Below are 23,505 nucleotides of genomic sequence, written 5' to 3'. Positions count from 1 at the left end.
GGTAAGGTGAATGGATTAGGATTATTTTATGCATTACTATGAGATAAGAGACAAAAAACTGGCAACAAATTCAAACATTTGAAAATACTGAAATATATTTGATACCTGCAGATCATGATGTTCATCCAGAAATGTACTTCCTATTAATTCATGGGCGTCGGCTATTCGTTCAACAGGATACCATATTTCGTTTAATAAATATTCAAAGATATCTGTTGCGCCTAAGAAAAAACAACAACAATATAATATAAAATTAAGACCGAAATAAAAGAAGTAAAAAAACTATATATACTATATAAACTATACAAATCTATAATATAAATATACTTTTATTTTGTTTCAGCCTTCGTTTTTCTTTTCTTAGTTACATTTCAATACTTGTTTTTCCTCTAGCTCAAATTCAGCTTATAAAATGTCAACATGCTATAACAAGCAACAAAAATGCCATTAACTGGTTCCAAAACGACAAGTTCTCCTATTTTCAGGGAGTGAAGACCCCGGGACGTAAACGGTTTGAAGCTTCAAAACTACATTTGGGCATAAATATACACATATTTGCACAACTAGACATGTTTTTCGCCAAATTTTTCTAGGGTGAGGGGGAGAAGGTAGTCCTGAGACATTTCCTCGGATGACGCATTCCCTAAATATATACAGTTTTTAGTTGAACATGCTATACGGCTTCCCCTTCCCGGTCACTCCTGGAGTAATCAATTAAGTGATTACGCATCCACTTATAGATTTAATTGATATCAAAGTCAATATACGCATGCACTGGTTCTTCTACAAAACATTTGTAGAAGATCACATGATAAACTTTGTTTTTAGCTTCTCATTGCGAAAACGTATTTGCATACCTACTTCGCGTAGTCTATTCATAAATATGGAGTACCAAGAAATAATAACCTCGAATAATCATATTAGAATAAAATTATTTCGAATTATCATTACTCTTCATTAAAAAGTGGACAAAGGAGAGACAAAAAGTGAGCAAAGCTCGAATACAAAAACGTAAAAATATGAATACATAATTTAAAGACAAAACAATGTGTTGGGAAGGCAAAGCAGTGGGATCAGATAAATACAAAAAAAGACGGGAAGTAATATTTGAAACATAATAATAATTACAAACTATAATACTTATAATCAGTGTATTTGGCGTTTCATTTTGTAACTCTATTAAAAAATCCACAGTTATTTTGTAGAAAAGCGTTACCAAAAGGGGGGGGGGTACATGCCTAAAGAAATTAGGCTTTTGCAGACTTCTTTTTACTTTTTATTTGACTTTTTTTTAAAAATCCTATTGAAAAAGTTAAAAAAGTCAAAAAATTGCGAAACTCAGATTTAATTAAAATCTTGCGACAGTTATCGTTCTGTGAAGCTTTGACTTTAGATAGAGTTTAAAAAAAGAGCTAAAATTCTATGAATTTTAATTTAAAGACTTTATTTCATGATACAAGAAAAGAAGCAAAGATGAAAAGAGAGACAAATGCGATAAGAAAGTGAAAGAAAGACAGACAAATCAAATGGACACAAGTTACACCTTGGCTTCACATGTCTAAGCTGAAAAAAGAAAAAAAATACAAATTTTGGTCAGATCGAAAAGTTTTAGGTGTGTTGTTTTTCAATTTTCGTTTCTGCTGACCAGAAGATGTAAATTAGAGGATTAAAAAAAAAAAAAAAAAAAAAAATCAGAAGTTTAAACTATCTACTCTATCTATTAAACAGTCTACGCGAGAAATAAAAGGAAGAGATAACTTAATAGAAATCAATACAATCCAATTTTTTTGAGCAATCCACAAAGAAATTATTCATTTTACTTTTCATTATTTTACTAATCGTCGCTGTGCCACGTTGAAACACAATAATAATCGGAAGTGTAGTTCCCATTAAATGGAAGTGTATAAATATGAACAGGGAAGCCAAGACCGTTGAAAAGACGTATGTAATACCTTGTCCCACGTAAAAGTTGTAAGTGGTAGTTTCGACTAGCACGTGGGCCACCTTTTATCATAACTTGTCACTTACGTCCTCTTTGTATATAATTGTGAAGGAATGTTCTACTAAACAGAGAGTGTTTACCTTGGTTACTTAATATTTTCTCAACCTTATATGACATCTATAGTAGATGTCATTGCCCGAAAGTGGTTGCAGCATTAAAATGTCTACAATGCCTTGAAACTTTCAGAAGAAAAGAATTTGGTGCAAGCAATTTCTGCAGAAAATAAGCGAAGAATTATATCCAATTTAATCTTTAATATTGCTTTGTACTTTCCCACACCTGTGGTCATGCAAAATACAAAACAAAGAGGCTTCTTGAATTCACTGAGCCTCAAATTTTTCCATTTATTTAAATTAAGATACAAAACATAACTGATGAGCGAACATTCATTGGAAATTCCTTACATACTGACAAATATTCTAATGTAATTTTGGGATCCTTCCTACATGGGATACAGAGTGGGCTTGTCGTACAATTTTTGTCCAAATTTGTTGTACATTACATTACTATAGTCCAAAGAAAAATAAGATTATTTTGTAGAAGCATAGAGATGAGGTAGAAGAAGAAGAAGAATCAGCATAAAGCACTTTGGGATAACCACTTTGAGGCCATGAACATACATCAACTACAGAAAACAAAAATCATTGCAGAATTGGCAAAAATCTACAACCCTGATGATATGCTCATTCAAGCAAAAAAAGATCTCGCTTTACTTTTAACAAAACTGAACATTGATACACAGTCATATGAAAAATAAATCAACAACACAACACATATCAATACTCCAGTGGAACGTAAGATCACTCACAGAAAATAATCTAAATGAACTGTTGTCTTTTATGAATAATAAATCCATTAATATTGCGTGCCTCCAGGACAATCATTTAACCTAAAATCACCAAATTAAGTCTGTGGGATATACTATCCTGAGAAAGCATAGATTATCAGAGAGAAAGGGAGGTGGATTAGCTTTAATAATTAATAATAATATAAAATTCTGTGGCATCAACTTTTCAGATTTTGTAAATGATGTTGATGGAATTGGTATCAGTGTTTGGCTGAATAATACAAAAACTTACATAATAAGCTTTTATAACCCTAATGGCCAAACTACAGATGCCATGGATTCCTTCAACTATATAAATAATTCTAATATGTTAAAAAATATCATTATTTGTGGAGATTTCAATGCCCACAGCCTTTTGTGGGGGAATAAACCAGCAAATAAAGCTGGTTAGCTCATTGAGCGTATGACTTCAAATTATATTGAATTAGCTGTTGCTACCCCTCCAAACCTGAATACATATTTCAACTCCAAAAGTGGCTGCTTCTCTTCAATTGGCCTACAAATTGTGTCATTAAATATTTTGAATAAAATTTATATAAATAAAATTGATAGTCTATGTACTGACCACTTTGCTATCGTTTGCTCCCTAAATGAACCTGCTGAAACCTTATCACATACCTCCAGATATGTCAACACTAAAGCAAATTGGCCTATGTTCCAAAATAAGCTAAATGATGAAGTTACAAGTTTCACCCAAAATTCATGCATTTCAAACACAACAGTTGACACACATGCCGAAGTTCTGGCATCTTTACTAATAAATACAGCTAATCATGCTATCCCAAGGACAACACCCAAGAAAACCTTCCCTAAATACATTCCCAAAGCATGGTGGACAAATGAGTGTCAAAATAAATGGAGAACAAAAAAAGGTAGCTAGGAGAGCATTCATAAAAAAAACATCACCTAATTCATATTTAAAAAAATTACAAGCAGAATGTAACCTAAAAAGGGCTATAATAAAGGCTAATTATAACTACTGGAATAATTTTGCAAATAATCTCTCCAGAGAAACACATGAGCCAATTATACATGAAGTCATAAGCCATATCTGTGGGAAAAAGACTTCCCCCAACCCACTCCTGTATGAGCTTATACATAATAATACCCATTATGACAATTATATTGAATAAGCTAAGCTATTTGCTTCTCTTTTTTTTAATAATCTAACATAAAATAATTGCAGAAAAATATCCCCAATCCCTATGAACCCAAGTTACCAAACAAGCCCCGGATCCGAGTATATAACCATCCCATTTTTAATCCAGGAAATGAATAATGCAATACATCATATTAGGACCAAGAAATAAATGAATCATTCTCAAAAAATAATGTCCTAGTTGCAGCTTTCCTAAATTTTGAAGGGACATATGACGATGTGAACCACCAAATCCTTTTAAATAAACTTGCAAACCTTGGACTATCCCCTCACCTAGTATATTTCATAAAATATTTGATAGAATTGCGAAATTTTATTGCTTGTGTAAACTTAGCCCCTTCACCCAAAAAGATAATAATCAAAGGCCTTCTTCAGGGGGCAGTCCTCAGCCGCCTCCTCTTTGCTCTATATCTCTGGGGCATGAACCTCCCCAACACGAATCTACAATATGCTGACGATCTGGTGTTATGGTCATCTGGCAACACCTTTGAGATATGAAAGTCAAAGCTGCAAAAGTCACTTTTCCAATTTGAAAAATTCTCTCAACATTCAGATTTACTCATTGCACCTACCAAGTCAAAAATAATCCAATTTCCCCGAAAGCGAAATCATGTTAATGCAAGACTAACTCTAAATGGAACAACTATTCCGGAAGATAATCATATTAATTACCTAGGTCTCATGCTCGACCAAAAACTTAATTTCCACCTCCACATTTCAAACACAATAAAAAAATGCTATAGAAAAACAAATATACTAAAAAGACTTCTTTCCACACCCTGGGGATGTAAGGAGAAAGCCTTACTCCAGTTTTATAAATCACATATAAGACCCCATACTGACTATGGGCTCATCGTCTATGGTGCATGTGCAAAGACCGAGATGCAAAAAATTGAAACAATACAAAACGATAAAATAAGTCTCATATTTGGTCTTAGGAAACCCACAAGCACCAAGTTTCTGCTTATGGAGAGTGGATTATCAACAATAAGGGTTAAACAAAATCTTTGTAAGATAAAACATCTTACAAACATTGAATCAAATAGCTCACACACCCTACATAATTGGTTACGAAATTCAGCCATGTATAGAGGCATTGCAGATCAGTATGCCAATATTCAGAAGAAGTACCCTGTACCGGCAAAGTCTATAGCACCTACTTTCCACCAATCCCCTCCATGGAATTGGTCAATTCCCATAATAAACACTGATTTCTCAAAGTGGAATAAAGATTTAACCCTCATTGCTTTTGTCCAGAAAAAAATTACTGAACTTAATACAATTACCTCTAAAAACCATTTCCAAAGATTTGTTGATTTTTCCTAAATAAATGAATACGTCGTAAGTGGTGCCTTCCGTCAGCTTCTAAACATTGTAATGGGCAACAGATTATAATACAGCATCCAGAATGTCTGTTGAGTTAAAAGCCTTAATCATGTCAATAGAATACCTTAAGAAAAAACAACCTTTGATTGCTAATTCAATTAATATTATAGTGTATTCCGATTCTTTATCAAGCCTTGAGGTGCTGGCCTCAGCTCCTAAGTATAAGTTGGACATTGACACTTATCATTGTATCAGTATTATAGATAATCTTGCTTCAAGTGGAATAAGAACTTATCTTCAGTATATTCCTAGCCACTCTGGTATAAGTGGTAACCATCAGGTTGATGAAATAGCAAAAAATGCTATAAATATTGACAAGTCAAGTAGAAGACCAATCCCCATTAGAGATATTTACCTATGGAGACCGTTAGTTATTAATTTTTATAAGAATAATCATAGCTTTTGTTTTTTTTCCATACAAAATTTTTCTAAAATACATCATAGAATTTATTAAAAAGACAATGGTATAAATTTTTTTGCGTTTGTGTATGAGTATCCTCATTCAACTGGTTCATTTCCCCTGTCCCCTCTTTGCAGGCATTGTAATATGAATAATTAAACATTTTACCATTGCTTATTTGAATGCAATATGGTAAGGTCTGCACAACACCTTGCTTTGCAAACTGTTAAAATGCTTCAAACACCACAAAATATCACTGTCAGCCAAGAGCCTAGCCAACTATAGCAGTACATAGAACATAGAAATCGATATCTATCTTCTTAAATTTGAACTCCTAAAGTTGAAAGATCTACTGAAAGATATTTAAAAATATTTAATAAATATAAGACGATCAAGCCAATAGCTCTGTAGCCCAGAGATTGAAGCAAAAGGAAAAGGGCTAAATAGTATTACAGAAAAGCCCGCCTGCTGTTAAATAGAAGAAGAAGAAGATAACTTTTAAGCCTAAACATAAACCATATCTGAATATATCTAATAAATATGAGGCAATCAAGCCAGTAGCTCTGTAGCCCACAGAGTGAAGCAAAAGGAAAAGGGCTAAATAGCTATACTGAAAAGCCCGCCTGCTGTTAAATAGAAGAAAGAAGAAGAAACCATGCTTATTCCTTATGCGCGAGTTCTATGTTTTCAGCAAAGTGCAAACAGTTCACAATACAGCATTTTTTAAACGGTCAACGAAAAGAAAGATTGAAGAGACAAGTAGTCGATCATGTATGTTGTGGCTCCCTGTCCCTGTCCCTTTTCTTTCTTTTTTCAGATAAATGGCCTGTCCTTTTCTTAATTAAGTTTGCTTACAATATAATTTCAATTACAAGTTAAAGTCTCGTTGGCAAGTCAGTAATTTCGCAATAAGTGAACTTTTGGGATAAAATCTATTTCTGTCTATCTGGACTTGGCCATTGATAGTTAATGGTATTCAAAAAGTCTTTGCATTTATAGCTTTCATTTATAGGATTGGCCAGGGTCAATCCAGGGTCCACCCCTACACAAATTTTCTCTGTACAAAAGTAAAGATTTTGTTTTTAGTCTGTTTTCAGAGTTTGTAGATATATGTTTTGTTGGAATTGACCTTTCGGAGATTAAAAGTGAGTCATTTTCTCCAACCATGTAAGATTATTTTCCCTGAACCCAGTCAGGGTAGGAAAAGAGTTTGAGAGAAAAACCGTCATTAATATATCGACAAGAGGGTTCGTTTACCCTCCAAAGAGATAGCTAGAGACATTAGCGGTGACACAGGTTGTGGCACTCTTGGCCCATAGTTTGGCCCTTTTAAGGGTTCGATCACGTTACTAGACTCTAGCAGTACTGCCAGTGATAGCACTGTGGCGTTAGAGATCAAAGAGTGGTAGCCTATACGATACCATATCAAATAACTGGTAGCCCCAAGGCATCCGGTACAACCAATGTAACTATGAATATTTTCTAATTCCTTGAGCTTGGAGAGACGTTGTTAGAAACTTTATGGTGAGCAGCACGGGGACGGGCATTATATTTTCAGAGAAGGAAAGTAGCACAAGCCCCTAAAACTTGAAATCAAGAAGAGTAGCTCACCAACAAATTCATTTGATTAAAGAGCCTCTGCAGGTTTTCCTGTTGTTGACTCCAACTATCGTAGAGCAAATTCGACCAGAATATATTTGGATGCACAGCTAGACTTATCAAAACTACACAGCCTGTAGCATGCAAAATAGGTGCAGCTTTATGGACCATGGTGCAGCTTTATGGACCATGGTCAGGACCAGGTGCAGCTTTATGGACCATGTTTTATTTTTATTGATTTTGACTAGATTAATATATCTGATAGAGGGTCGTAAGTTACTATAGGTGGATTTTCGCGTCCCACCGAAAGGTCGCAAGAAGCAATTCGTAAGAGAAAAAAGTCACAACGTTGCGTGAATGAAAAAATCCCCTAATAATAAACGAAGGCTGAAAAATAAAAACCAGATAAGACAAAAACCCAACCTAACATCATTGATGCGATATGTCGTCGCTGTTACCCTAAAGGTCGTATCTGACATTTTCACACGCTATCTCATATTATGCCTATATGAAGTATACATAACATTTGACATGTTACGGAATTCTACATTTCACGTTATAAAAAATTAAAAGTAAAAACACATCAAAAACTTGTTTATATGCGTTTTTTCTGCGTTTTTACGAGTAAGACCAAAATTTCAGAGGGAGGGATGGGGGTTCAACCCGGAACCCCACCCTGTATACGGCCTTGCTACCTATATATCGGTGGGAATAGATTTTTTAATAACGTAATTTTGTACGGCAATATGTGTATGTCGCCAGGAAGGGGAAACTATTCAGCAAAGGAATATGAATTTTAGAAGCAACATCTCAGAGAGAATGGCCTATTATTAGTTGGTATTTTACCTTTGAGGCACGCAGTCTGTAGAGCATCATCACCATATCTGCTTTTGATGAAGGGATCAGCAGCAAATCGAATCAACAGCTTGGCTGTATCTAAGCGATGTTCCTGAAAAAAAAAATTGAATACTTTTTTAAAATATCATCCGTTAAAAACAAGGCCGTGTCCATGGTAGAGGGAGATTTTTAGCCTCTCCCCCCCCCCTCCAAAATGTTTGTCCGATTTCTAAAAACGTAACAAAATGCATGTAAAAAAAAGTATGCGTTTTTATGCGTCTTCCTGTACCCCTTCCTCTAAACAAAATCCTGGATACTGCCCTGGTTGAAAATATACTTTCCTATTTTGCCAGAATTTTCCAAGGCTTTGTGAGAAATCCTTCAGTAGGTTCAGTGAAGGTTCTTGAAGGTTCATTAAAAATCATCAGTTAGGTTATAATTGGCAAATTTTTACGAAGGCAAATCTTGATGAGGAATTGGAGAGGGTAATTTAGGATGAACTTAAAGTTAAAATTTGACAATTCTAAATTTCAGAAATAAATTTTGATAGCTGAAAACATATTTGTGACAAAATGGTGTTTTTTCTTTAAGGACAATGCTTCAAAAATAGAAGTATAGACGATGCATAAGCCAATATAAAAGCAACATTCCTGAAATAAAAATAACAAAAATATTTTGAAAATATCATTAGTCGAAAAAACAGCTTTCGACGTTTGTCCGGAATTATCCAAGGTTTTGTGACAAATCCTACGGTAAGTTCAGGCATATTCCCAGAGAAAACGGTTCCCTAAGTTAGACCCCGGCGCCACGCCGATAAGGGAAGACCGGCGGCAGCGGGCCAAAATAGCAGCGGCATCGCGCCACTGGCGCGCCACCGTCAGTGAGTTGTCGGCAACGCGCCACCAGCGCGATCAATGTTGACCGCAAACATTTATGTTTTCATCAGTCTTTCTCAAATCCCAGCTTGAATTTACAAAAGATTCGGACCCACTCATGAATTAAAAACTTCGCAAGTCACTGGCTGAACGTTGGTCTTCTTCGCTGGTATTCATCAAGAGAAGTAGAAATCTGGAAGAAACGAAATGGCTGTGGCGTTTCCTTATTTTCGAAATACCTTGTTTTCGAAAAAGGGGGAAAATACCCCCTAAAGTCACATAATCTTAATGAAAATCACACCATCAGATTCAGCGTATCAGATAACCCTATTGTAGAGATTTAAAGTTCCTATATGCAAAAATGTGGAATTTTGTAAAAAAAATTTCTGGCAGAAGAAAAATCAGGGATGCGTTTTTATTTGTTTTTTTTTTCTTCCCACGGGTGATCGTATCGACCCAGCGGTCCTAAAATATTGCGAGAGGGCTCATTCGAATGGAAATCAAAAGTTCTAGTGCCCTTTTAAAGTGACCAAAAAAATTGGAGGGCAACTAGGCCACCTCCCACGCTAATTTTTTCCCAAAGTCACCAGATCGAAATTTTGAGATAACCATTTTGTTCAGCATAGTCGAAAAATCTAACAACTACATCTTTAGGTGTAAAATGACCCGCCACAGTCCCCGGGGAAAAGGCTACAAGTTGTGAAATTTGTTCATTGTTTATATATAGTATTTGTTATTGGGAAGTATACAGCAATTTTTTTGGGGGGGGGGGGGGTGCTTGGGGTAGCTTCTAAGGGGAGAATCTTTCCTTGGGAGGGACATTTCTGATGAGTGAATATTCTAGGGGAAATGTTACACAGGGGGGTCTTGACAGAATTACTATACGAAATTCTTTTTAATTGTCTTACAATCTCTTTGCCAAATTTTTTATACGAAGATATTCCAGGGGTCTTATCCAGGGGATTTTTTCTGCACGTTTTGTTTTCTGGGAAATAATTTCCACGGAAGGGGTATTTCTGGAGTGACCAAGAAACCGATTATGAATTAAAGTCTTATTCCAATGAAAAAATGCCAAGAAGAATTTTTCAGGATGAATCGTCCACAAACAATTCTGTAGAGAGGAGGGGGGGGGTGGATTTTAAGCGAGATAGGAACTGTCTGGAGGGAATTTGACGGGGGTGCACTTTACGTTGGATTAAATTTAAACGGAGGAGTTCCGTGAGGTGGAGGGGTATATTTCACAGAGGGTGAGCCAGGTTTAACGGCATTATTTGAAAAACGAACAGAAATTATGCCATATATGAAGGGTTGTCCCCTCCTCAATACCTTATTCTTTACACTAAAGTTTGACTGTTTACTAAAATTCAGACACGGGGGTGTTTAACTAGAATAGGAAACTTTTTTAAATGTGCTAACAGCTTTAGCGTAAAGAGCAAGGTATTGAGGAGGGGCGACCCTTCATATTTGGAATAAATCTGCCAAAACTAATATGCGAATTGTGTTTCAATTTTTCATGCACGGTTAGCCCAAATTGAACCTGGATTAGTTGAAAAACGTTCAGAAATTAAACAAAAAATAAGTTTTTTTAACTGAATGAAAGGAGCGACATTAAAACTTAAAACTAACAGCAATTATTCCGTATACGTAAGGGGTTGTCTCCTCCTCAATGCCTCACTCTTTACGCTGAATATTTGACTCTTTTTTAACACCCTACTTTTTAAAACAGTAAAAAACTTTAGTGTAAAGAGCGAGGCGTTGAGGACTTTTTAACTTTATTGCAAAAGATAGAGAATGGGGCATCCAGGATTTTTTTTCGGGGGAAGGGGGGGATTTTTTTACTTTTTTGCGAGTCAGGCAAACTTTTTTTGGAGGGAGAAGAGGGCTTCAAACCCAGTTGCCCGCCCTGGATATGGTACTGTACTGAAACCAAAAATGTCTTCAGTCATCCCTTAAACAATTTTTTAAGTATTTTTTCTACTTAGGACACACAATTCGGCAGATTTTAGGCAACTTTACTCAGTTGATTCTATGATTTTCCAGCTGGATTCTATCCCTCAGAGAATTGCACGAGAAGGCTATCGACCTGTGCTTAAAACAGTCGGTTATGAAACCAAAAAGTAGCCCATGGCCCGCCAAGGCCAGCTGCGTCTTTTATTTATTATTATCATCGAGAAAAAAACAATAAAAGATCAAGCTATTCTTGGCTAGATAATTACTTACTTGAATAGCATAGTGAAGCGCAGTTTTATTTTGAATGTCAACAGCATCTACTGCAGCTCCTTTTTCAAGTAGATACTGGCACAGTGGAACCGACTGAACAGAGTTGATTAAACACGTGCCTCCATTATAATTGGGTATTGTGATATCAGCACCACTTTCAACCAAAAACTTGACTATGTCATAATAGGTCATAAAACAAGCACTTCGTACTGGAGTAGAGCCTAGGATGTAGGTTATTTTTAAACAACTTTACATAACTTTGGTCGACTTATAAGTTATAAACTGTAAGTTATAGCTATAATATCAGTTAGTAGCTTTATTAAGTTATTTGAATCTTCAATGTCTGGGATATTAAAATAACCTTATTCTGATGATGAAAATGACCTTCATTTTCCCTTTCCCAAATTAACTTTAATTTCATTTTATTCGCTGTAAAAAGTGAACCCATTAGTATATTGGACGTCTGAGTATTTATGACGTCATTTTTATGGAAAATGCAACATTAAGGCCTGAATTTTGCCTAAGTCGTGACCTATCTAGATCGTTTTTTGTTTTGTTTTTTTAGACTGGAAAACGAACAATTACCTTATTACGGAAAATCCTATTCAACGAACATTAGACACCGAGCCAAAGTTGGTCCTCTTCCGAGCGAAACTTGGAAATTATTGTAATGTTTCTGCCGCAATGTGCAGCATTTAATGCGAAGCAATTAAGAATATGAGAATCACTTCACAGCTATCAAACGGGAATGTCTTTCTCTAAAAGCTCGGAATCAAGTGATTTTTATTTACCTAGCAAAAATCCACCTTGTCATAAATATGGAACTCCTACATAAACTAAGGGAAATATATATATATATATATATATATTTTCCCTAATTCTCCAGTGTCCCATCTTTACAGATTTTTACAAAAATGTGGTACAGGATATGGATACCCAGAAACGAAACTCTATTTTATTTCAAAAATAAAATCGTTATTTGTAAATTCGCCACAAATATGGAAAATTACAGCTCTGAGGGTAGGTGAAATGACGATTTTTGTCCAAAAATGCAAATTGTTTATTGTTTTGAAATCTTTACTTAAATTTTCTACAAGAAGCAAACTTGGACAGTTATAGAGCGAGGGGGGAGGTGTATCATGTCAATATTTGAACGCTAGACTAAAAAAATTCTTAAACTTGATATAACATCAATAGCCCGTTCAGACATATTGGGAAACGCACAAAAACCGATCGGTACCGTACCATGGGAAAACCAATCGGTTTTTTTAATAGTACCAATCGGAAGGTACTTCCTCTTTCGGGGAAGGTACTTCCTCTAAGCTAAGTCTCTAGAAATACACTTAGCTTAGAGACTTGGCCCGTACAAGTGCGTGTTATCTGTGCTTTATAGGAGAAGGTTTTGAGTCTATCGTTTGAACGCTTTTCCCTCGGACCGATCGTTTTTTCTCATCGGTTTTCCCATGCGTCTGAACGAGCCATAAACAAAAATAAAATTAGAAAACTTTACAGACACTCGACAAATTTAGAAAAGCGCAGATTTGGCTTTCATGTGAGAGGGTGACTCTTTTAATTTTCATGACCCAACTCCACTCCAATTTCCGTCTCTCGCCATGTTACAAATTCTAAAACTCAAATAATGAAGCATAGATAATTTTAAACGAAAAGAATGTTAACTATTTCCCTTAATATTTTGAAGTGTATTCTGATGGCTTAAGTAAAGAACATAATGCAGGTGCTACCTGTTGTAACCTTACCTTAAGCCTTCATATTAGCACATATTTCGCAAAATCTTATCTAGTCTCTTAAATCCTAAACCGTACTCAAATTTCCTTTCTTTTAAGATCCCAGCAACGCGCAACAGGCAAGCTAGAATCCAAATCAACTTAATTTTAATAAATCCAATCTAAAACTAAAAGAATCAAAATATAGCTTATTTTAAGTTTTCCCTAATATTACTGGGTAACCCCACATTGTTTATGTTGCTAATAGTTTATAAATTTACTTAAAGACATTTTAAGACACCAAAGCTATCCAGCCTTATTATCTGTTTTTCTTGAATTTTCAAAGTACTTGGCACTTAACAGAAATCATGATTAAAATCTTAAGACTCCCAATAGAAACAGGCTAATTAGGAAATCAAAATGAAAATTTTAGAAAATATTTTTAGATTTTGAAAAAAGTATAAAAACATAGGCTTAACATTTAAAATACAGGGTTTGAAAACTGTATGTGCTACTGACAGTGCAGTTTTATCCATCGGTGGTAATTTCATCTTTTTGCCCATGTATCTAAAAATAATCAAAATTAAAGTAAGTCAACCCAAAGTTTTCTGAAAATCCGAATCTTTGGTTTTAAACGTTTTGTTCGTTGATTCCAAACAGTTAGGACTGGGTAAGGGTCATCGACTAATTTTATTATTAATAAATAATAGGTATAGGTACATATATATATATATATATATATATATATATATATATATATATATATATATATATATATATATATATATATATATATATATATATATATATATATATATATATATATATATATATATATATATATATATATATATATATATATATATATATATATCGAATAGATAGGTAAATTCATAGAATAGCGGCTCTCCAGAAGCATGCATCCTAGAACAAAAAGATATGTTTAGATTGTGCCTGAGCTTCGCTTACAGCTTAATCTATATTGTGAACAAATTATTCATGCTATTGGGTGTGCTGATCATGCAGGTGTACCTGTTCGCAAGTCTCGAGTAAAAACGGAAGAACATGGTTGGTCTCGAAATCCAATTTTAGTTAGTGCTTGTTCCCAGGCTAAAGTATGGTTGCGTATATGGCAAGACTGTGATAGGCTTAGAGTTGGTGTTGTAAATGTCGTCCGTATTTACACGAAAAGAAAGTTTTGCAGAGCGCTCCGTGATCATGTTTCCAATATCAAAGCTTAATTAGCATCAAAAATCGCTGACGATCCAAATTCGCTTTGGAAGTCTCGCCCCGGTCGACCTACTGTTTTTAGTGCTTTAGAAATACCCGAGTCCGAGTGGGTGGCTCATTTTTCTGGCCAGTTTAAAGCCCCTGATAGTCCACAGGCTAAAAAGTTTGATGATGAAATTAAGAGTATTTTGAACAGTCGAGCTAGATCTGAGCAGGTAATCTTTGGAGTTAATTTGATTAAAGAGGTTATACCGAAGCTTAAAAGAAAGTTTTCTTGTGGGTCGGATGGGATTTGTGTACGCCATTTTGAGTGTGCCAGTGATTACCTTTTTGACCATATCACTTTATTGTTCCAGATGATTTTTACAGTTGGAGTTGTGCCCGATTGCTTATGTGTGGGTGTTGTAACTCCGGTTTTGAAAAAAGGGAAACCACTTTCTCAATGTTCGTCTTATAGGCCCATTACAGTTTCTAGTGTGTGTTTCAAAGATTTGAGTTGTTGATTATTGATCATATTCGTCAACAGCGTGTCATTCCTCCTTTTAAGTTTGGGTTTCAACCACGTCTCGGTTGCTACCACGCTTTAAGGAGTTTATTTACAATATTAAAGGATGCTGAAAGGTCAGATAGTCCTTTGGCTATTGGCGCATATGACAGTAGTAATGCTTTCGAATCTCTAATTCATTCTCAGACTATGCATGAGTTATCAAAAAAGGGGGTATCTGTTGATGTAGTTCGACCTCTTTATTGTATGTATAGACATCTTCGAGTACGTTCAAAGATTGGATCTTTGGTTCGTTCTTTAGAACTCCTCTTGAATATTGGAATTAAACAAGGAGCCATTACCAGTCCTCCTATCTAGAATGACGTGACCCTACGAGCCAAAGGCGATTTATCACCTTGTTGTATATTGAACGGTGTAAGTGTGTCTGCTATTTGTGATGCGATTGGCGCTCCTAACCTAAGTACTTAAGTAGGGCTGTGTTTAGTTTGGGAAAAAGTTTTAGGGAGATTGCTAAAAATTATAATGAGATTGGTCTTTCTTTAAATGCGGCTAAGTCTCAAGTGTTTCTATTTAATTTTAACGGTTCTGAAACCCCTGATAAAGTAAATCTGGGTTATTCTGATTTTGTACCACTGCATGAACTTGTGTATCTTGGTTTTCCTGTTGATACATCCCTAAAATCAATTCGGATATTACTATTTGCCAGAGCCGTACGTAAGATCCAAAATGCGTGTACTGACGAAGTAGGATAAAAGCTAAATCCTAGTAAACGCTACCTTGTAAAAGTTTAAATTGCTCTTTATCTCCCACGAGTTCTACACATATTTCCCTTATGGGACATTTTTAACCAGTCGGATAAAATAGAAATCAGGAGGGCCTATTTTAAATATTTAAAGTTCCTTATCCGGGTTCTTTACAGCCTTTAGCCCTAATAACGCGACCTGGTACCTTTAGGAGCCAGTTTGAGGTTTTCTAAGAATTTGACGGGTTTTTGCATAATCTGTCTCAAAATTAACATTTTTTTTTATTAAAAAGTATTTTGAAACTCAATTTTCAAACATAACGAGCCTTTTGTTCAAATTTAATCTTTTATTCTATGGGGATTACCTGATTAGCTTACCAAAGAAAGTTCCGTTTGACAGGTAAAAAAGAAAAGGAACCAGCAAAAATATTATACAGCAGTGAAAAGTTTATTCAGAAATGGGTCACATCACAGCAGGCGCTTTGGTAAATTAGGCCTACTAGCACATCAAAGCAATAGCTTAAGTTGCTAATTGGCATTCAATCAGATCATAATGAAGGCGGAGTAATGAAGGAAGGTGTGCGACTATTATGTTCCAAAAATCTTTAATGAAGAGCATAAGATTTTTTGCCACACTTTAATATTTATGCTATGAACTGATCTTTATCTAGTCGACTCTGAAATGGCATCCACATCAAGTGTACAAAGCCGGGCTAAGGATAAAATATTTCTTGTGGGCTATCCCATTCTTCAGATCACCGGTTGTAAACTACCCTCAGATCGTCAATTTTTGTTTCATAGTTATGTGCTGTGGAATTAACTTTAAGAGAATCAGCAAAACTTGTCATACGGAACTGTTCATCTTTTGGGAGAAAGCTCAAATTCCGACTAAACAGGAGCAACATGCAACTACTAAGCTGGAAAAACTTCACGCTGAGTGGAGAAAACTTCAAAAGACCAGAAAAAAACATCGGAGTACATGAAGTTTGAGTTTTCGAGACATCGGGACACATGAAAGTTTTAATGAAGTTTTCGAGACAAAGTCTGGAAAACTTCACTACACCATAGAAGGCAAATTTTCAGAGAACAATATACTAAAGAAAAATTTTATGAAGTAAATATTCCTGAAAAAGAGCCCCTGGTTGTCCATTGGGACAGTAAACTTTTACCGGGTGTTTTAGAAAATGAACAATGTGAGCAAACAGCTATTGCAATTTCATATAGCGATGAGGAATAGTTGCTGGAAGTTCCTGTAACAATAAACAGCTCTTGAGAGGAGCAGGCCATGGCTGTATATGAATGCCTACATGAATGGAGTCTTCCCAGCACCGTTAAGGCTATGTGCTTTGACACTACAGCATCCAACATGGGAAAACTCATAGGAACATGTATCATATTGGAGCAAAAGTTAGGAAGAGAGTTGTTATGCCTAGCTTGCCATCATCATATCTTGGAAATTCTATTAAGAGGTGTATTTGACAAAAAAATAGGGTCAACTACTGGGCCTTATCCCGACATTTTTAAGAGATTCCTCACTGTATTGCCCAAGATAGACAAGGGAAAATATGACAAAGGTATCAGTGACAATCTAGTACAAAAAGCAGCTAACTCCAGAAGTAATTGCAAATGTTGCTTCTGAACTCAAAACCAAATTAACAGAGAGCCATCCCAGAGATGACTATAAGGAGCTATTGCAGTTGGCTCTGGTATTTTTTGGATCTTTAGACGGCAATGTTGTGGGTTTTAGAACTCCAGGAGCCATTCATCACCCTAGGTGGATGGCAAAGGCTATTTACTGCTTTAAAATGTTCATTTTTCGTCGTCAATTTAAGGTTTCTGAAGAAGAAGAAAGTTCTGTGTGTGCCATATCTGTTTTTCTAGTTCAAATTTGTTGTAAAGCTTGGTTCAATGCTCCAAAAGCTCAGGTTGCACCAAAGGAAGATTAAGGTATTTTGTGTAGTCTGTTAGACTATAAAGGTTATGACAACGACAATGAAGAAATAGACCTGGCCAAATTTTGAACCATTTGTGGTATTTGAATGAAGAGTTGGCAGGATTATCTTTTTTTGATCCCACCATTACAGACGACAAAAACTTTTTAATGGCGGATAAATTGCTTGGTAGCACTGATGAGCCATCAGGACACACTTTGGTTGTAAACCCAAAAGTCAGGTAAGAAAAATTAAAACAGGAAGTTGATGGAGGATTGGTAATTTTACTAACCAAAGAAACGTTTACATTCTTTGACCAATTTATTATAAAAACAGATTCCCTAAGACAACATTCAAGCACCTGGCCTCAAAATAACGGCTTCCACAAAGGACTGAAAATTGTCAAACATTAAAAGTAGTTAATGATATGGCTGAGCGTGGTGTTAAATTAAAAGACGACTTTAAAAACCTTCTGACAAAAGATGGAGGCCAAAAGCGATATGTCCTCCAAGTTGTAAGCAAATGTCGAGCATTATATCCTGACGATTAAATAACAATGCAAATTTATCAAGTCATGATTGTACTACGCCTGTATCATTCTTGTGTGTTTTGTGTGTATTATATACCTGACTTTTATATTTTAAAACAAGAAATGTCATTAGACTTATCAATATTACTTTTTTTATTATATTTCTACTTTAAACTAAAAAATATACCAAAAAAACAAAATTTATCACTCAATAACAAAATACACAAAGTGCAATCCTAGTCGTACCAGGTCACGCTTTGGGGGTTAAATACTGTTGTAACTTGGTTTGACTCGGTTGAACAGCAATTATGTATAGAATATGAATAATAAAGAGCAATATTGGAGAGCAAAAATGGCTTGTATGAGTTGTATGTCTTGACAATTAGAAAGAGAAAAAAACTCAAATTAAGGCACCAAGCAAAGACAAACTTATGAAGAAGAAGAAGACAAATACCTGTATCAGAGACACAGTTGACATTAGCTCCATATTTGACAAGACATTTAACAACTTGTAGACGTCCAGCAACTGCAGCACACCAAAGTGGTGACACTTTATGTATTGACTGGTCATCAGGTACTTGATACAGGCCCTTTTCTTCAACATCTGCATGACATGTAATGACAAGGTATTCAACAATTTCGACATTACCACGCTTGGCAGCAATGAACAGAGGTGTGCATCCATCTTTCTTCTTATTTACTATGGTCTTCCTCTCCTTTTCCTGAAAGATTTACAATGAAAATTAGAGCAGTTAAAGCAGTTAGAGCAGTTAAAGACTGGAACTCGTTATCTGAAGAAGTAGTGTAGGCACCAACTGTAAACAGCTTCAAAAACCGTCTTGACAAGCATCTATAGGAATAAGTGTTTATTCATAATACATAACATTCAAAAGTGATATGGACTTTGTGCACTAGGCACACTATGTTTAGTCAAAATTAGAGGGTGCCATAACAAGATATGATATCATAGGCAGCACGCTAACACTGCCTAAGTAAAGAACGATATGGGTACAATTTTTTTTTTTTTTTTTTTTTTTTTTTTTTTTTTTTTTTTTTTTTTCATACCCGGGCACTTCGTATCGAAGGAGTTGTCGTAGAAACGTCGAAAAGGGCTCATTCGATTGGAAATTGGAGTGGCTAGTACCCTTTTTAATAGTTGAAAGTGATTGGAGGGCAACTAGCTCCCCCCCTACGCCCATCATTCTCCCAAACACATACCATCACAATTTTGAGATAGCCATTTTGTTCAGCGTAGTTGATTTCCAGATAGAAAATATATTTTTGAGGAGGACACTCCCCCACAACCCTCGCGGCAAGGCTTTTAAGTTATGCCCTGAGGGCATATAAGATCAATGTTGACACAATCTACAGTTTATTATTTTTTTTCTTTAAAGCAGGGCCCTTCATATAGAAGTGGTCGTTGTGGAGACTTCAAAAGGGGCTCATTCGATTGGAAATCGCGAGTTCTAGTGCCCTTTTTAATAGTCAAAAGTGATTGGAGGGCAACTAGCCCCCCCCCCTGACGCCAATCATTCCCCCAAACACATCCAATCGAAATTTTGAGATAGCCATTTTGTTCAGCGTAGTTGCTTTCGAGATAGAAAATGTGTTTTTGAGGAGGACACTCCCCAACAACCCTCAGGGCAAGGGCTTTAAGTTATGCCCTGTGGGAATATAAGGTTTTTATTGAAGGTGTTGTGGTAGAAACTTCAAAACAGGCTCATTCGATTGGAAATTCAAAGGGCTACTGCCCTTTTTATTAGTCGAAAGTGATTGGAGGGCAACTAGCCCCCCACGCCCTTCATTCCCCCAAACACATCCAATCAAAATTTGGAGATAGCCATTTTGTTCAGCGTAGTTGATTTCAAGATAGAAAATGTGTTTTTGAGGAGGACACTCCTCCACAACCCTCAGGGCAAGGGTTTTAAGTTATGTCCTGGGGGCATATAAGGTTTTCATAGAAGGCATTGTCATAGAAACTTCAAAAAGCCTCATTCGATTGATAATACAAAGCGCTACTGCCCTTTTTAATAGTAAAAAGGGATTGGAGGGCAACTAGCCCCCCCCCCACCACGCCCATCTTTCGCCCAAACACAAGCACTTAAAGTTGTGGGATAGCCATTCTGTTCAACGTAGTTGATTTCCAGATAGAAAATAGGTTTTCGAGGAGGACACTACCCCAAAGCCCTCAGGGCAAGGGTTTTAAGTTATGCCCAGGGGACATATAAGGCTTTTATAGAAGGCGTTGTCTTAGAAACTTCAAAACAGGCTCATTCGATTGGAAATTCAATGGGCTAGTGCCCTTTTTAATAGTTGAAAATGATTGAAGGACAACTAGCCCTCCCCCCCCCCCTTCACGCCCATCATTCCCCCAAACACGTCAAATCAAAATTTTGAGATAGGCATTTTGTCAGCGTAGCTGATTTCCAGATAGAAAATATCTTTTTGAGGAGGACACTCCCCCACAAACCTTGGGGCAAGAACTAAGAACTAAGAACTAAAGAACTAAGAGGAATTTTAGGCCTTACTGGCTACTTTAGAAAATTCGTACGCAATTATGCCCAAATTGCGAAACCCCTCACGGAATTAACCAAAGGAAACTCCCATAATGTTACCTGGTCCCAGGAAGCTCAAATTTACCTAGACCATCTTAAAAAGGCACTCACTTCTGAACCAATTTTGTCACTCCCTGATTTCGAAAACGGAAAATTCATCGTTACCACTGATGCTAGCTCACAGGGAATAGGCGCCATCCTGTCGCAAATAATCCAAGTAGAAAACCATAGCCCTCTACAGGGAATACCCGAACAAACAGAAAAAGTTATTTGCCATTAAAGTGAAACTTTATCAATGAGCGGAAGTATTTATTCCGCCAAAAACTTAGAATTGTTATCTATTATCTACCATTTGGACAAATATAGACATTTTTTAATTTGTAGACAATTTATACTACGATCAGACCATTAAATAGTGTAAGACCTGTGCGCATTTAGAAACCGAACAGGCATTCGACCCAAATGAATTAGGAAAATCAGAAACCTAGCCTATAAATTCGAACAACTAAAGGGAATGAAAGACGCAGCTTTCGATCGTTTAAGTAGATATCCATAGAATAGTCGACCTAAAACTGAAGAAAATGAAATTAATGCTATTAATACTAAAAGGAAAAATGGCTTTAAGAAAAAAAAAGTCAAAAACGCAGTAAAAGAAAATAAGATTAATTATTGTCCCTTGTCTTTGGAAAATATAAAAAGAAAACAAAAAAAAGACGAAATGTGTGTAGCACTAATTGATTATTTTGTGAATAATGAGGCTTTACCGGATAAATTCAAAACTCTTAGAAAAGAGATAGATGATTTTTACTACGACCTTGATGAAGAATTACTGTGTAGAATTGTGACTGCTGAGACAAGTGGAAACCAAACCTCGATAATACCTGTGTTATCACAAAACTTGATAGGGCCTGCATTTGAATATTTTCATGCGGACACAGGTGGACATTTACTAGCTATGAAAACGTTCCATAAGTTAAAACAATACTTTTACGTACAATCGGCACTGACAAAACTTAAAGAATTCGTAAGTACATGCGAAGCATGTAATTTGAGAAAAATCCCCCCAGCTTATCCAAATCCTCCAATAGGAAGGGTCCCAGTAGCAAAGTACCCCTTTGATATTAGCTCATTTGCCCTATACGGAACAAGTGGAGGCTTACCTGTTTCTAGCAGAAGCAATACTTGTATTCTTTCGGATATAAATCATTTTTCAGGATTTACTTTCGCAAAAGCATTAAAAAATCAAGGTGCTTATGCCACAAGTAAGGCATTAGCAAAATTTTTTTTACAATTTGGCATTCCTAATAAAATTTTGAGTGACAGCGGGAGCAATTTTATTGCAAAAGTAACAAACGATTTAATGAGTTTCCTTAATATAAAGAAAATGGTGACAGCGCCGTACCATCCACAAGCTAATGGCAAAATAGAAAACAGGCATAAAATATTTTCGAACGTTCTAAGTATTTATACGAAAGACAATAGGAGCGAATGGGATAAACTCTTACCTTATTTAACCAACGTAATCAACACTGCTTATTCCGAAACAACCAGAGACAATCCATTTTATTTACTTTTTGGTCAAGATTTTAGAATCCCATACGATGGGATTATTGAATCTCGGCAGTATTATAATAGCTCTGAAGATTATAAACAAGAATTCATGAATAGAATGAGGAAAACTTAAAAAATAGTTTGACAAGAGTTGGAAAAATGTAAAATAAACCAAGAACTAGGAAACCAACCCAAAGTTGTGGGGAATATAGATTTCAAGGTAGAAGATTTTGTTTACCTAAGAAACAAGGTGAAAACGGAAGGAGGAAAACTATCCAACGAATATTCCGGACCGTACAGAATTGTCAAAAAGTACGATAACGAATATACCTTAAAAATAGAAAACCCCGATAGTGGAAAAACTTACAAGGCACATGTTAGCCGAATAAAAAGAGCCAAATTTCCAGAGAGACGGGCACCAAATCCCTCTTCTACTGATTCGTCAGATTCGGAAAATGAGCCCCCTAGATCAAGATTGGCAGAGCTAAAACCCTTTAATTTTAAGCAAGACTATTTTGAGCATGACAGTGACCAGGAAAATTTTGAAGAATTTTTAGCTATGGAAAATCTAGTTGTTCCTAAGAAAAAATCCCTAATACCAGGATTTTTTCCTGAAATAAAAACGCCAAAAAGTCCAAAAAGTTATTCATCGGCAAGCGCAGGAGATTTAGATTATACAATATCTCCAAAAACCCAATTTTTCCCCGATAGAATTTCGACCCCATGTCCCCCCAAAAGATTTCCAGACGATATGGTTTCCCCTGCAACACCGATAGAAAGGCCCCTGTCTGTACAGGAATAATTAAAGAGAGCCGTAGAAACCCCCGGTATTACTATGAAGAAAACTCCTCCCAAAGCTTTAACTAAAACAAACCTGCGAGAGGCTATGGATTTAATAAATTTTCCCATAAAAACGAGTCAAAGTGCATTGCCCTGGAATAAAACTCCAACAGATGACCAGCAAGGTCAATATCATGATAGAACTGTGTCCTAAGTCAAACCCAAATAGTAGACTACATGGAGGGAAACTCTAGTGCAAAAATGGCCCATCCCTTTAAAGACACGGCATTTAAAGACTTAACGACACCCGCAGCGACTATTGATTCATTCCTAGACTCTCAATAATGTTTCAAATCCCCCGAGTTGAAAATTCAAGGCGAGGACTTAGAGAACAAACCTTCTACTTCCAGAGGAGTAGAAATTTACGAAGGAAGGGCAGGTGAGACCTCAAAAAGTGCCACCTCTAAAAGCTCTATTCCGGATTCGTCGGAAACCAGTTCCGAAGAGTCTGACGGTGAATCAGACCATATAGTAGTTAAAGAAATAGGGAAATCAAAACCGAATTCAGCAGCTGAACACGCGAAGGAAACAAGATTAAAAGGGCAAGAATTCTTGAAAAAACAATACAAAAAG

At 36.0% G+C, this 23,505-nt stretch overlaps 1 protein-coding gene across 1 annotated transcript in view; it reads right to left on the bottom strand.

Annotated features, from left to right (window-relative positions):
* The window catches only part of m-cup (ankyrin repeat protein mann-cup), a 69,124-nt gene that overhangs the window by 27,424 nt on the left and 18,195 nt on the right, over window positions 1-23,505 (bottom strand). Inside the window, exons 2-5 of the mRNA XM_089088123.1 lie at window positions 18,441-18,708; window positions 11,326-11,546; window positions 8,240-8,342; window positions 106-221 (exon numbers count right to left, since the gene is read on the bottom strand). Of these exons, the coding sequence (XP_088944249.1) occupies window positions 106-221; window positions 8,240-8,342; window positions 11,326-11,546; window positions 18,441-18,708 (708 nt within the window). The remainder of the gene's footprint in view (window positions 1-105; window positions 222-8,239; window positions 8,343-11,325; window positions 11,547-18,440; window positions 18,709-23,505) is intronic.

The sequence above is a fragment of the Artemia sp. Qi Xiang Cuo genome, chromosome 4 (genome assembly GCF_049724085.1).
Source record: "Artemia sp. Qi Xiang Cuo chromosome 4, ASM4972408v1, whole genome shotgun sequence".
NCBI classification, from domain to species: Eukaryota; Metazoa; Arthropoda; class Branchiopoda; order Anostraca; family Artemiidae; genus Artemia; species Artemia sp. Qi Xiang Cuo.
This window is presented reverse-complemented; position numbering and strand designations above follow the sequence as displayed.